Source organism: Plasmodium yoelii (assembly GCF_900002385.2).
Source record: "Plasmodium yoelii strain 17X genome assembly, chromosome: 1".
NCBI lineage: Eukaryota > Apicomplexa > Aconoidasida > Haemosporida > Plasmodiidae > Plasmodium > Plasmodium yoelii.
Genome location: NC_036173.2, coordinates 147,915 through 164,868, shown reverse-complemented (window position 1 = coordinate 164,868; position 16,954 = coordinate 147,915). Strand labels below are relative to the sequence as shown.

The following is a 16,954-nucleotide window of genomic DNA, read 5'->3' as shown; positions in this document are numbered from 1 at the left end:
AAAAGGTAATTATAAGTAAAGTTATTAATAATTGATTTTAATTCGTATTAATTCACAAATTAATATTATATATAATTACACATTTATATATACATACTTAAAATTACAAATATAATAATTATATACAATTTTAATTTAAAAAAAGATTTTAAATAACAAAGAAAATATATATATAGTAAAAAGATATAATATATTTATTATCATCTTTTCTTGTTTTAACTTAAAAAATTAATCGGAAAAGTTACATTTATGTTTATAAAAAAACAATACAATAAAATATAAACATTATTAAGGGACATTTTATATTTAATTTTCCTTTTTATCTTCATCATTCTTTCTTAAATTAGAAATCCATTCAATAATTTTTTTTAAAATTTCTTCATTTCCTGGCTCTATCGTTATATCATGATCCATATCATCAACATGATGTAAATTTTTTTTACTAACACTTGCTTTATTATAAAACGAAACTGTCCCATCATAAGAACAAACACTATCACCTGTTGAATGCACAAATAATAAAGGAATATCATTTGGCATATAATTAATATCACAATCCAATGTGATCGTTGCCTTTATAAGTTCAGACATACATTTAAATTTGATTCCATTATTATTTCGAAATTTATCATGTTTATATATACTACCAACATACTTGGATATACTATAACGAATTCCTGACGGAATTAGTACATTAGGTGCAACACGAGACATGAAGTTTACTATAGGTAAATAAACATTCTTAAATGAATTGTTTCCATCATTAAATATTGATTTTATTCTCATCATACCAGATAAAGATATGCAACCTTTAATATTTAATTTATCAAAATAATTATAGTATCCTTCATTTTTATCACTAGCACTATCAATAGAATTTGTCGTAGAAGATGTACTAGCACAGGGATTATCGGAATCACAATCATTAGAATTGGTAATTAAATGCGTATTATTCATATCTTCTATAGCATGATCATTAGAGTTATCCATATCATTAATAATATCTTCTATCATATTATTGTCATTTGCATCTCCAGAATTAATTTTATTTTCTTGTTCTTTCTTTAATAATTGCAATAGTCTTAAAGCAATATTTCCTCCCATCGAATGCCCAATAATATACATAGGAAGCCTTTTTTTTTTAGTTGTTACTATATCATGAGATTCATCATCCATTTTATTTTCATTTGATATTTCATCTTGAATGTGATTCATATATTGTATTACATCATCAACTAGGTCATCAAAACAATTAATATGACCTCTTATATTTTCCAATGATTGTGATTCTCCATGACCTTGCAAATCTAGCGCATATACTGAATAACCATTTTGATTAAAATTTTCAATCCAACTATCTTTATAAATATAGTAATTATTAGTGTCTACTACTAAGCCTCTATTTTTATTTGGCATTTTTAAATTTATTTTCATAAATGTTAATCGAGCATGAGATTTGAATCCATGTATTAACAATATAATTCCTATAGCATTTTTAACAATCCACCCATATGTTTTTAAAAGTAAACCATTTTTATTACGGAACCAATCTGTCTTAGGATCACCATCTAAATTACATTTTGTATTTCTTAATTCAGGATTATTCAATTCAATTTGTTCCATCTCCAATATTATGTAATATAATAATATATGTTACAACTAAAAAAATATATATTTATATATTACATTTCCTTTTAATAAGGCATTTTTAATAGTAAATGTTTGTTTTTTGCATAAAACGGGTAATATACATACATATATAATTAATATTTTACTTTTCAAATATATGTATATATATTATTAACACAAAAAATTACACTATACTAAGTCATATTATTGCTTTATATAAACTCTATATACATACTAAATTACTATCAAATAATATTAATAGAATTGCATGTATATTACAATAATGACACATCATAAATAAATTATAAGAAATGGAAAAAAATGTATAATTATAGTTCTTTATCTTATTTTGAAACTTTTTCTAGTATTTCATGCAATCAGATGAAATTGAAATTAATATAATAAGATTAATACAGATTATTATATATTGTTTGCTTTCCGTTAATCTATTTTTGTTTTATTTAATTTTCTTAATTTCGGTAGTTGAAATTGTGTCTAAGAAAAAATACATATTTAAAATATATAATTTCTATATATTATTTTTTTATTAATAAATAATGATTTATATAATGTTTTTACTTAGGGAATAATAATGAGCAAATACAATATGCATAGCATATTTATTTACAAAAGCAACGAAAAAAAACGACAACCAAAAATTGTTTTTTTATTTTTACTTCGATATAATAACAAGTATATTTAAGTTGGTATAAATAAAAAAAATTATATATATTATTATTAATATAATTTTTTAATTATAATAAGTATAAAATATAATCATTTCCTAGAAATAAGTATTACTAATAGATATAATACTTTAGAATTGTTAATGATTTATGACATTAATTATACATTACAAGAAAATCTATAAAAATGTTTACATATTTTTTTTATTTAAAGTAGTAAATATTTTACTTACCTCAAAATTATTATCTGCATTTAAAAATATATTGCTAAAAGTTATGATATAATTTTAACCGTAAACTTTATAAACATATTTAAAAAGTTAATTTTTTCATTTTATGTGTTTATAATTTAAATTATTATTACAATTGAATCAGTATATATACTATTACATTAAGTATACATTAATAAAATAAAAACGATCCAAAATAACAGGACAAAAAAAAAACTGAATCTCTATTTTTAAATATTCTCAAAATGTATATAAAATAATGTTTTTAAGGGTTACTTTTCGTAATATTCTAAATTATCAAGCCGTGAAAAATAAATGTGTTTAATACATTTTATTATTTATATTTGTCGATATATTATAAGCCCTAAAAAACATTATGTTATATTTGTTCATAAAAATGTGCGTTATATAGAATATCCAAAAAAATAAACTTCTTAAAAATATATTTGAACTATTATATAAAATACATTGAATTCGATTTGAGGAATGCTGTTAATTATGAACGAAGATAATTAGGCATAAAATAGTAAATAAAATGCTTATTAAATGTTTTTTCTCTATGCTTTGTACTCTTGGTTTGGTTTTTATTTAATTTGTTATATTTAATAACATTTGGTTGCCTATCCAAGTTTATTAAATGTATATAACCAATAGGATAATGGTGATGTGTGATACATACGAGTTATATTTAAATAATTATAAAACATTATTACTTTGCATATGAATTTGGCATCAATAACTATTTATGACTTACACAAAATGTTAAAAACTGCTGATAATATGGTGTATGATTTTCACTATATCCCCCAAATGCTTTTACTTTTTATAAATACAATATTATATATGTTTTCAACTCAAATCATGACCATTTAAAAGAAAGTAAACACTTGTTTGTAATTTATAGGTAGTTAACATATTTTTAATGGCATATTGTTTTTGCATAAAAAAGTAGCATCGTTATTCCGCACTGACGAAACGCAGATACATACATATTGTGTTTTTAATATTTTATATGAAAATATGACGTAAATGAAGATGATTTATACTATCCTTATTGTTTATGTTGGAAGAGTGATGAAATAAGATATATTGGGGATAATTATAGATATATGCATTGTTGTATTTTATATTTTTTGTTTATTATTATACAACGTTGTTTCTTCCATATATTTTGCATTTTTGTGTGAATTTCTAGGTTCTTCTCTTTTTTACTTTTTTAAATAAGCGTAGAATTATTAAAATTATAAACGGCCTTAAATTATTTTAATAATTTAATTTAATAACAAATTTAATATTTTGATAAAACGGATTTTTACGTTTTAAAAAACCAACATTAACAATTATTATAAATAAGTAACAAAACAATAATTTTTTATTATAGTATTTATATATAGGAAATATTTCGGCATTTTTTATTTTTTTTACGTAATTTTAGAAATGCCATATAATAGAAAAAATAATATGCATAACAAGAGAAACACAAATTCAAAAAAATATAAATGCTATATATATATTTGTTGTGATGTGGATACATTTTTAAAACTTGTTATATACTAATATGATTGTTGCATAGACATGTTTATATACTTTATGAAAAAATAAGGGGTCCAGCAACTTAAAAAAAAAATATATATGTATTGCGGTGTATACATTGTTTATATATAATATAAGGAATAAGAGCTTGAACTGTTTAAAAATGGTGGAAATGTTAAAATTTAACATTAAGGAATGTGCTTACAATATATATTCTGCATAATTATCAAGCACTGAATATTCCATAAAAGACTAAAAAATCAGTTATTCTGAGTATATAAACACATTTTGATATATATATTGACTAATCGAATTATTCCATTTTTAATTCGATCTGAAGCTCCAAAGGTATAAACTCGTATTTATCTACGACGTAATTATAGGATTTTACAGTTTTATCTTGGATGTATGCAAGTGATAATATTATGATAACAATGGATGTTACGTAATATACGATTCCTTTTAAATAAGATAATAATGTTACTAACGCAATCCCTATTGTTATAGGAATTATCATTTTAGAGAAAAAAGCAATAGTTGAAATCACTTTATTAAACCAATTTCCCAGCTTATATGCTTTATATAATTTTAGGGAAGCGTTTACCATGATTTTATCATAAAAATTATCTATTATTTTAAATAAAAAAGATAATACTGGAATTTTTTTTTTTTTGGGCATTGAATTTGTTTTATTTTGTTCATTATCTGAAGTACATTCACCATTTACATTTTTACAAACATTATTGAAATAATTTAATACAAAAAGTACTTTTTCCAAATTGTTAGAAGTATATAGCAGTTTAATTAATTCGGGATCGTTTGAATATTTTAGTACAATAATTAAATCGTGAAATCCATTAAAATCCTCTAATTCATCAATTAATTCTCTAATGCTGTAATCCCCTTTTAATTCATTAATTACATAATCAACATGAAGAATCCCTTCTAATTTTTGAATGAGTTTTTTGATACTAATACCATATTTGACGGCTTTAATTTTTGTTTTTATGTTGTATGAGTCCTTTATGTTTTGTGATGATTTTGAGGCTTCGGATGATGCATTGATTAATTTTTTTTTTTCATTTTCCTTCGGTATATCAGATTTATCCTGAATAATATCAACTTTTTGATTATTCAATACTTCTGATTGTCTTGATGGGTGACGAAATTCACTTAATACCCTTGTAACTTTAAGTGTGAATGGGGTAGTGAACTGGTCATTCTTGTTCCGTGAAATTCTCAAAATAGAGGACTATAATTTAAAAAAAAAATGATAAATTATTACACAAAAAAGTATTAATAAAATTGTATATATATAAATATGTTGAATTGTCTACAAAACATAGTTTTTAAGCAATTTTTCTAAGTAAAAATAATATACAAATTTTATAAATATTATATATTAAAAAATATTTTTTATAGTACTTGATTGGAAAAATATGTAATCCATATTAATAAAGTAAATATAAATATTTTGAATAACGATAGAAAATCATTTATTTTGGCTACCATATTAAAATTTATATTATATATTATACAAATAACTCAATATATATATTGGTTATATTCCACATAATGCTAATAAATGAGTTTGAATTTGTTTAAGTGTTTTTTTATTTTCTCATTATTATTTTATAAATTTTATTTTTGATATTTTGGAAGTATAGTAAAATTATATACAAATTAGGTATATTTATATCTATACATTTTTCGAATATAGAATAAATATAAAACATCTAATTAGGCATTTTTATATTATGAGCAACGGATTGAAAAGCAGACGCAATTCTTAAAATATTAAATAGATGAATAGTAGTAATTTTATAATGTTATAGAAAAATTACATAAAAAATTAAAACATTTTTAAAGTATGCTATAAATAATAAAAATTATAATATAAACAACGCATGATATATATATATATATATATATATATATATATATAAGAGAGTCTATTTGACTATAGAGGTTATATATTTAAAACTAAGCACTTTCTATGTAATTAATATTAAAATTCTTTAAAAAATGTTAAACGTATAAAAAATTACCTTTATAGAATATTTTTTTTAAATATACTCATGGTAAAATATTGAAAAAAAAAAATTTTTTTTTAATATAGGATATCTCTCTTAGCTGTAAAATATTTTAAAAAATAATAATGAATAGCACTAACCATTATATAAAGAACAGATTCCTTTAAAACAAAGTACATGAAATATTTTATATTAGTATATTTATTATGTGAATATATGTGAAATACTTAATGTTGGAATAAGACAATTATTATGTATAAATATAATATTTTTGTTTTGGAAAAGTTAAAAGGGCAAAAATAATTAGAAACATCATTACAAATGTTCAAAAGAAATATTTTTTATAGAATAGATATTATGATTCAAAAAAGAAAACACTACTAATTAAATATATGTACATAAATAAAAGGAACACAATATATATGGACTGGATTATATTCACTTAACAATTCAATTTTATCCTTTATTCGAATAAATATTATGTATATAATTCACATAAAAAATGTTTTGTTCTCTTTTAAGTTTATATATCTATGTGTATAATTTTTTTTAAAACAATGCTCCTAATATTTATAATTTGAGATAGACACTTATAGAGCTTATAAATTGATTTTTCATCTTCATTATACAAATGTATATAAACAATATATTCATTTTGGTCACAAATATAATGTATTATTACATTAAAAAAATATTAAATTATATACAAACCAATTTTTCTTAAAAGGAGAAGGGAAATATTTTATTATGGTAACTTCAAATAGAAATAATGTATGAAAACAATTTTATTTATTAATATGCGTATTCAACGTCAAATTGTTAAAAAACTAATATACGGAATATAGTTTATTTAATATTAATGATTTATACTAAACGGGTAATAATTTACAATTTTATGCTCTGCACATTTTAGTAAACGGATTTCTGGCATTTGAAACATTATCATAAATCTGCGAAAAAAAAATGGATAAATTATATAAAATAAAATCTTCGAAATTTGGGGTAGATGGATGTCATATATTATAAATTTACACATTTATACAATGACTGTATATATTGATAAATGTAAAAATTTGTATAATACAAAATAATATAAATGATGAATGTAATTATTATATTATTAAAATATTTATATTGCTTACAGAGCTGACACATGTAAGATCAACTTGTTCATCTTCTTTTTTAATGAGAAATCCGAATAAGTTAACAAACAATTTTCTTAATTCACCATTTCTAATATCGATTTCAGAATCTACTTCAGTTTTAAATAAATTTGCATTTTCTAAGATAGTGTTTTTATAAAATTTTTTATCAGCACGGTTGTAGTCGTTTATATTTGCTGATGTATAGGCAATTACTGTTGTGTTTTCTGATGTCTACAAAATTATAAAAAAAATATGTGTATTTGTATAAATAATTGTGTAATAATGAATGGAAAAATATTATTCGTATAGGGACGAAAATAAAAAAGGTTTCTTACTTCAACTTTTGTGACTAAAGCATAAAAATATTTTTGAGATGATCCAGAAAGGTTTATGTAACGTTGTTGTATCATTACTAAATTTGGAGTGTATACACGAACAACTTTTACTAAAAAAATTATAATTTTATATACATACAAATTAAAATATCACGAGATTTAACAAAGTGGTAGATTAAAAAATAGTAGCATATAGCATTGACAATAAAGCAAGAAATCCCGCGTAATGATAATCATCTATTAATTGAATGATTAATTAATTAATTAATTAATTATATTTTTATATACTTGTAATAACGTTTCCATCGGCAATTTTTACACGATTTAAATTAGATAGCGTCTTTACTATGGCATTATACTAATGACAAAAAAAAACATATAATTAATTTTATTATTATAACTTAATTTTATGGCTTGAAAATACTTTCTTGTGAATTCATACCTTATTGGAATCAGGGATTTTATTATTTAATTTTTCAATTATTGTATGACCTCCATGATTCTTAAAATATGCACTTGTACCATTATCGAAATTAGAAATTAATCTGTATTCCTCTGTACTTGTAGCATGATGTTGTAAATGTATAACAGCTTCATTCATAAGTTCTGTTGCTCTCCTAATTTCTTCAGGATCTCTACATAATAGGGGGGGTTCTGAGTCATTCCCTTGATTCACATTATTATTAACCGGAATAAGGCTACTTTATATAGATTTTTAATTTGTAAAAAATAAATGTATTTATAGATATTATTTATGTACATATTTGCATGAATGTGTATACACTATTATCATAAATGTCACATGTGTATAGTTATATATATTGTATTATTTCTTACGTAGGGGGATATGGAGAAGGAGTACTTGCAAGAATTTTGTTGTTCACATATGCAAATACGATTAAAACAAAAAAAAATAATTTTGTGTACCATTTACTCATTTTCAAATTTGATAAACAAAACACTAAAAAATATAGATAATAGTGTTTTAAATATTAAAAATCAACAAGTAGAAAATGTAAAGTATAATCAAAGCAAAAGAATTTTCTAAGAAAATTATAAAAAACTAATATTCATTTAAAAAAATAAAAATAATTGGTTAAGCGCTAATTAACAATCATTCAATTATTTAATCGATATATATATTTTTATCGGATTTATAAATATTATTTATTTTAAAAGTCCTATTACAAAGCAGCATAATAACCAAAGCTTTCATAAATAATATTAGTCAAAAAATACTGATTCTTAATTTAACTAATATTATAATATCAAAAAACATAATTTTAATTTATTATATTATGAGCATACGATTTTTTAATTTTTATAATTCATTAAACTAAATTTATAAAATATTCCATTATGTATAAAGTTATATATTATAATATATCTCATATTTATATACGCATCGAAGACAACATATATTGATGTTACCTAATATCAAATTTATAATATAAAACATCAACGTAAACCAAATTATATAATAGTAATATATAGTTTTATATAATTATAGATACACATATTAATTGATAAGTTATTATGGTAGAGATATACATTATATTAATAATTATATCAAAATAATAGTTTTGTTATTCCTTCCATTTATTTTTCATATTTTTTTAAATAATACATTATTTTGAGTAAAAAAGTGCCTTTTTATTTTTAAACATTACAAAAAAAATATATAAGATGGGTATTACATTATGCACATGTATGTTGTAACTATTTCTTTATTATTATCATAACAATATATATAGCCGATAATAAAATAACATCATAAATTTGATATTATGGGAAATTACACTCCTTGTGATATATATTATTAATTTTAATAAAAATTTACTAAATAATAATTTTATAATATTATACTAAAATGACATAATTATGTATCGTTAAAGTATTGATGTCTAGATTTTTTTGTAAATTGATGTGAATTGTAAAATATATTTTTTATATAGAAAAATAAAAGTATATATATGCAAACATAGAAAATATGTTTATTTTTTAATACTAATATGCTTGATGTAGATGTCCAAGTTTTATGGGATTCTATATTTTTGGCCTGAGCTCAGTTCTATAGAATCTATGTTTTGGATTAGGGTTATATTTTTATTAATTTTTATATATTTTTTCTTAGTGTGAGTTATTTCTTGAAATTTATAATTTTTTTAAGGATAAAATTGTAAGAATTAACAAATTTAATTCTAACATTAATTTATACCATAATATTGTCGTAATCGAAAATGTAGTAATAATAATGAGCAAATTGGTGCTTTGGGTCGATATTTATTTATGGAATTAAAAAAAGTAGTCGCAATCAGTATTATGGCTATTTTACAATGTGACTAAGTAATAATTTATATAAAATACAAAATAACGGTAAATTTACTCTAGAGGAATTATATGAAAAGCATTTAGATAAATATATAGGATATTTTAATTATTGGAAAATTGTAAATAATGGTTTGAAAGATGATAATCATAGGAACATGTGTAAATTTTATATGTTATTTAATCATATATGTAATACAATTCCATATTATAAAAAGAATGACAAACACGATTATAAACCCTATTCGTGGAAAGAAATATCACTATTAAATATATACAAATTTATGCAAGATGACCCTGTGTCATTTATTAACTTATTTTTTTTGTTATTTTTTTTTTTTATAAAAGAAAACTAAATTATCTAGAGTGATAAATTTAATTAACTTATATTTGAAGTCGAATTTAAAAAATGTATAAATTTAAATAATACTAAATAGTAAATTTGTATATTAATATAAAGAAGTATTGTATATATATGATACATATCACGAGTTTGTTTGTATTTTATAATAAAACATAAAATAATTTTTTTATTATACTGAATTATAACATTTATTTGTCTTTAATTATTATTTATAAAAGTCAAAATATTGTATTTTTTAAATACAAAAGTGTCTTAACATTTGTTATACAAATATGATGAAAATAAAAGTTAATAGTATTAAGTGCATTTCATTTTTCGACTTGAGATAAAAATATATTGGTTCTATATGTATTATTTTTGTGATTTAATATTTTAATTGATTATTTTTTGAATTACATTTAAAAATATGGATATTTTATATTATTTTAATAGAAATAATATATTTGATGTTGTATATTTTGAGATATATTTATAAATAAAATTATTGCATACTAATATATAAAAAAATATAATTTTCCACAAAAACGGTAAATAAAGTGGAGAATATTATTTAGCATTTAAAATTGGAGAAATATAGCAATAAAATATAAAAATTATAAACTATTTAAATGCAAACAACTTTTGTTAATTGTTTTGCATATGCTTGCATAATGCAATATATATAATATTTTATTACCATAATTAAAATACATTAATTTCCTTGTAGACAAACAATATAAAAATATAAGTTTATGTAGTATCAAACATATTATTAAGTGATCTTTTAAATTATACTAAAGACTTATTTATATAATAATATGCAACAAATATATTTTAAGTTGAATGTGTTACGTAAACTTATTTGTTTATAATTAAATAATGTATTCGACACGAAAATGTGTTTTTATTTGAAAAAAACATAAATATAAAATTGTTCGTAATTGTATATTTATATGATGATATATACATATAAAATAGTGCATTAATTTATTTATATTTTAAATATTAAAAATAATTTTGTTATATTAAATATAATGGTCCAAATAAACAAAAAATATTCTCGAATAAATATATACACTTTTATGCATTTAAAGTAAATTATATTATATATTTATTGTTATTATTTATATTCAAGTAAAAATAAAATATTAAATTTTGTTAACTTATAATTGCATGATCATAAATTTGTGAATGATTTAAAATAGAAGCAATATATAATTTCACAAATATCAAATAATTTGCTTATATAAATTAAAATTAAACAAATTGTATAAGAACATATTGCTAATAAATGTAATATTAAATAATAGCATTATTGCTTTACAATAATAATAGATAAACAGAAAACTGGAAACGAATAAAACATATATATATTATTTAAAGCGTAATATAGGCAACGCTTTTTATTAATAAGAACATGAATAAAAAAATATATAATTTAGTTACCGTTGTTTCCTTTATCCTTCTGATTGTAACAATACAATCTTTTACAAATAATGTAAGGCGAAAAACTCAACAAATAAAAAAATATAGAGAATAGTTCATATACATATATATGATAAACATTGATTTATGTTTATTTCATCTTATATAAAAAATATAGTTGTTTGCGTACTATTATGTGTACATGAATATATACATTTATTAATACGTTAATTGATATTCAGGAGGATTTAAATAAATATGTCAAGAAAAATAAGAACGTACATGATGAATATGAACTAAACAGTATATATATAAATAATAATGAAAAATTTAGACATAGAAGTCTTTCAGAATATAGTTTAGAAGATGATTACACTTTCGGTTCCGATACAATTAAAGAACTTTCAAATAACAAAAAGTCTAATTGTTTTAATTGTTTTAATATATTTAAAAGAAATAAAAAAAATAAAAAATCTTCAAATACCAATGGATTTCCTTCTAAGGTAACATTACTAGTTGGAAATGTTCCGCATAGCTTTCCTGTACAAAGTCCAGAACATTATCAGTTTTTATTAAATTTAAAAAACAGATTAGATAATCACCCTTCAAATTTAAAACTAAATGAATAATGTTCATATAATAATTACATTCAAATTGTATTGAACTAAAAAACGAAGTAATTCTTTCTAATTATCACTTAAACTACAATATTTGATATGTGATACCTCTAGACGAATGGATTATGCTAGAATTTTATACATTACGAGCTCGTATTTTAAGCTTATAATTTTATGTAATTATTAAAATAAATATATGTTTTGATTATATATTTGAATAAAACGATAACATATATATTTATATGGATTTTTTCGCTACTTATACTTATTTATAGTATAAAATTTGTGAAAGAATGCTCCGAAAATAATTAATAATTGGAATACGATTTATCCGTTTGCTATAATCATAGTATTTATTATTTGTATGCATATAATTTTATATTATATACATATGTTTATATGTTATATAATGAAAGTCAAATTTGACGAAGTTTCATCTTTTGAAGTTTATTAATATAATAATACTCTATAAACAATTTCATAGATACATTATATTTATTTAATTGATTCAATAGTATTGTGATAATATATATGTGTGAAAGAATATTTGAGTCCATTATACATTTGTTTTTTATTCATAGTTTTCTTTCATCATTTTTTTTGTAAAATTAGAACAAAATGTTAATATATATAACATTTATAAATCCGATTAAATGAAATTAAATATTCTTTATACATATATTATTTGTTCTCTCTAATTTACTCTTAGTGTTTGAAAAATGTAATTCAAAATGATTGTCTCTAAAAGTTAATACAATCGAAAGAAAGAGGATAAAATGCGTCGAAAAAATATGAATAAAAGAAAAATATATGAAATAGAAACGCCAAAATATAAAAAAAATATGTCAATAAATAATGGTGCATTGTGTTTAATTGTAAATTTAAACAAAAATATCGTTATAAAAGTATTATAGAAAATAAAAATAAAACTAATATTAATTTAGTGTTCCAAATTATAGAGATTCAATACATGGAAAAATAATTATTATAGAAAGAAGAAATAATTGGGTGCTAATAAAAAGCTATATTTATAATAAGTAAATTCTACGAGATAAAACTAAACAGAATAAAAAAGGTATCATCAAATGGATATATTAACTTTAAACCTTTATCGGGCCTAATTTTGGTATATGAATTTCATCATAACAAAATATAATATGCAAATTGTAAATGGTGAAATAAATACATAATATAATCACTGTTTTTTGAACTAAAAAAACAGCATCCCTATTTTTGTTTGACGTTTTAAATAATGAAATGATTTTTTCATATATGTTTCTTTTAAAAAATAAATTGTCTAAATTATATATAATATGTTTTAATTGTTCCAAAAGTGGTTATTCGTTATTTATATGTTTGTTTTTCACTATTTATTATTATTTTTTATGTAATATTTATTTCATGGTTAATAATTGTTTAAATAAGCAATATTTATTTGAGTACTTTGCATGTATGGGAAATTTACTCTTATATTTTTTTTATAATTTCTAATATTTATAATAATATAGAATGGATATTCTATATGATATTACCCAATAACATGATTTATTTTTTTTTTATTTTTTATTTTTTTGTCTAATATCGTTGGGAATAAATTATTTTTACTAACAATAACATTTAAGGATTGAATTATAGCTAAATAATAAAATTGTTTTATTTATAACTAAAAACAAATTAGTTTAACGATTAATAATTTAAGTTATAGCAATGTTAGAGTCGTTCTTAAAAATAATTAAAATCAAAAACTAATAAATATTTTTACAAGCAACAAAAGCAATGACATGAAACATATAGGTTCGATTTACATCGCATCAAATATAAATACAGTTTATTCAATTTTTATAATTATATGAACAAAATTATTATTTCTTAAAAAATACAATTCACACACACACGCATACACACAATGTTGTTTATAAAAAGGTTAAATCTTTCAATCATGTTCTCGTAACATTTTATCACCTTACAAAAATGGAATATATATAAATAAACGTACTGGAATATTGTGAACATACAATAAAAGAAATACTATGCATTAAAATATATTTAAAAATCACACTTCTTTTCTTTATCACAAAAAAATTAATCCATGAGATATGCATCCATTTTTATGTTTTGTTTTTTCTACAAAATTGTCTGTATATGTAATAGAAATATATGAATATGATTCATATATATACTTCAGTTTGAAGCTGTAATGGGGGATATATTTTTTAATATTTTAAATAAATATTATGCCTTTTTATACTTATTATCTATTCTTTTTTTTATGAATTGGCTAATATAAGAATCCGGACGTGAAATACTTTCCAGAACGCAATCTCTAATTAAGAATAACGTACTTAAAAAAATTATTGTGGACATGCCAAGGGTGTAAGCTTTATGCATTTTCGATAAACGTTTGACCTCTTCATTTCTCTTTTCTTCTTCTTTAACTAAATTTGTATAATCTTTATTAGATTTATAATTTATATAAAATTCTTCATTATATTTTATAGGGATATCAATTAAGAAATAATATTAAGGTTAAAAAAAATATATAATACATGTATTTATAGACATAGAAAGACATTAAAAACAATTTAAATACTCTTATATAATAAAACAAGAATAATGCGGAAACGGTGAAGTAATATTATGATAAACATTTACATCGTATACAATCTTTTATATTTACACAATTTTGGACAATTTTTATATAGGCATAAATAGACACATTTATATAAATATTTAATATTAAAATTACCTATATTATCATCTTCGTCCTCATCCTCACCAGCTCTTTGTACGTGTTTATTGTCTTTATTGTTTTTTTTATGTTTCTTTTTAATCATCTTTAATTCATATACCCCATTTTTTCCATTGTCCTTACTTCCCTGAACAGTAGCACAATAAACTATTATTAAACATATGAAAACAAACAAGCTGTATAATTTTGTATTCATTTTAAATATTTTAATGGTTAAAAAGGCTAATTAAAGAATTTTAAATATTAAATATATTTTGAAACTTAAAACCACGGTAATATTCTTTTAAAAATTTTATTTATTAACATATATATATGATAAATGGATACAAGCCTATGGTAAAATAACAAAAATAAAACTGATAATATTTACATAGAAAATGTTTTATTACAATTTTATTATAAAAAATATTTTTTATTTTTGAATTATAAAAATTAAATAACTATTTAATGACAAATATGCAAATTATTAATACATTGTTAATTAATTAATTTGTATATTTTGGCTAGTGGTCAAATAAGAAAAATGCTGTAAAACCATTATAATATTAGATATATGTTGTCCATAATAATTTATTATATACGTAATTTCATGGTGAAGGAGTAAATATTTTAGATAATCAATGCATGCAAAATTTGCATGCACATAAGTCCTCTTACATAAAAGTGTTACTATTGTATGTATATTAACCATTTAACCTATATAATATTTCCATTATATACACACTTATTATTTATTATTATTGTTGTTGTTTGATGCTTTTATTTTGGTTTTATAATAGATAAAACAATTTGAATTTATTTACAAATTACTGGTTCAAATTTAGTGGCTTAGATTCGTGGTTTTGTTTTGATTTATTTTTTTATTGATGATAATATTCATTGGGTTATGCAAGTTCATTAAACATAAATAAGAAATATATCATTAAAATAAAAAGATATATTTATCATAACAATGATTTTTAACCTCTATATGGGATCTAAGATGTGACCCACAAAAGGGGAATAGACATTAATATGAAAGATGTCGCATAAATTATAATGCATTTTTTGCAATGTTAACACTTATTAAATATGATTAAAGTTAATATTGATGCTTGATTTTTTAATATTAAATATTGGTTATCCATATATAAGAACCTTACGCTATATTACAATTGCTTATTTATTTTAAACATCTGGTCATTATATTTGTGATTATATTGAATTATATATATCAGAATATACAATATGTTTACTTTATTTGATGACCGTTTTGTTTAACAAAACATTTTATTTGTATATAATATTTTTTTTTATATTATAATTTCTCAAATTAATCTGTAATAGTAATATTATATACAAGGTTATAAAATTATAAGATTCAGCGTTGACAATGTGTCTACACAAAATAAATATGAAATAATAAGCATGTTTTATAATATTAATTAAATTTGATGTTTATATATTATAATATATAATTTATAAAGTAAGAATACATAAATTATACATCATGGTTGGGTAAAAGAGCATTGTCTATAACGAAAAATCATATATTTTAAACAATTTTGATGATACAAAGATATTTACGCCATTAAAATACATAATTATATATAAATTATATTAATAGAAAAATGTATTGTAGATATATGCATAAGAAATGTTTAAATTTTAATTATAATTACTATTTATTTTTGTATCTTCTCTCTTTATAATTTTATTATAATTAGTTAATATTAATATCAATAGTTTTATATAGTTTTATTTATTTGCCACAAATGCATAATATTAGACTAATCATCATTAATTCAAGTTCTTAGTTTTGAGGTATATATAAATTATTAAATGTATAACTTATAGAAAATGTGTTATATTTAAAATGAATATATATGTCAATATGTTCATAAAATGTTTTTTTCTTAATG

General features: G+C 20.3%; 5 protein-coding genes and 1 pseudogene across 5 annotated transcripts, besides 1 other annotated feature; 2 read left to right on the top strand and 4 right to left on the bottom strand.

Moving 5' to 3' along the window:
* Window positions 1-306: 306 nt before the first annotated feature.
* PY17X_0101900 (lysophospholipase, putative) lies at window positions 307-1,623 on the bottom strand (the record flags this gene model as incomplete). Its single annotated transcript, XM_721644.1, has 1 exon — window positions 307-1,623. One exon carries the CDS (start codon window positions 1,621-1,623, stop codon window positions 307-309), a length of 1,317 nt encoding a protein of 438 aa, XP_726737.1.
* Window positions 1,624-4,391: 2,768 nt separating this feature from the next.
* PY17X_0101800 (Plasmodium exported protein, unknown function) lies at window positions 4,392-5,590 on the bottom strand (the record flags this gene model as incomplete). The annotated part of the gene is made up of 2 exons (XM_721645.1): window positions 4,392-5,330; window positions 5,504-5,590. The coding sequence occupies 2 exons, from the start codon at window positions 5,588-5,590 to the stop codon at window positions 4,392-4,394; spliced, it is 1,026 nt and encodes a 341-aa protein (XP_726738.1).
* Window positions 5,591-7,004: 1,414 nt separating this feature from the next.
* Window positions 7,005-8,529, bottom strand: PY17X_0101700 (uncharacterized protein; the record flags this gene model as incomplete). The annotated part of the gene is made up of 6 exons (XM_721646.1): window positions 7,005-7,061; window positions 7,254-7,487; window positions 7,592-7,701; window positions 7,880-7,949; window positions 8,034-8,292; window positions 8,429-8,529. 6 exons carry the CDS (start codon window positions 8,527-8,529, stop codon window positions 7,005-7,007), a joined length of 831 nt encoding a protein of 276 aa, XP_726739.1.
* Window positions 8,530-9,603: 1,074 nt separating this feature from the next.
* PY17X_0101600 lies at window positions 9,604-10,275 on the top strand (annotated as a pseudogene).
* Window positions 9,604-10,275: a sequence feature (YIR protein, pseudogene;~PIR protein, pseudogene).
* Window positions 10,276-11,679: 1,404 nt separating this feature from the next.
* Window positions 11,680-12,316, top strand: PY17X_0101500 (fam-c protein; the record flags this gene model as incomplete). The annotated part of the gene is made up of 2 exons (XM_725189.2): window positions 11,680-11,760; window positions 11,930-12,316. The coding sequence occupies 2 exons, from the start codon at window positions 11,680-11,682 to the stop codon at window positions 12,314-12,316; spliced, it is 468 nt and encodes a 155-aa protein (XP_730282.2).
* A 2,220-nt stretch (window positions 12,317-14,536) lies between these two features.
* PY17X_0101400 (conserved rodent malaria protein, unknown function) lies at window positions 14,537-15,249 on the bottom strand (the record flags this gene model as incomplete). The annotated part of the gene is made up of 2 exons (XM_022957791.1): window positions 14,537-14,784; window positions 15,051-15,249. The coding sequence occupies 2 exons, from the start codon at window positions 15,247-15,249 to the stop codon at window positions 14,537-14,539; spliced, it is 447 nt and encodes a 148-aa protein (XP_022811217.1).
* Between the last annotated feature and the right edge of the window lie 1,705 nt (window positions 15,250-16,954).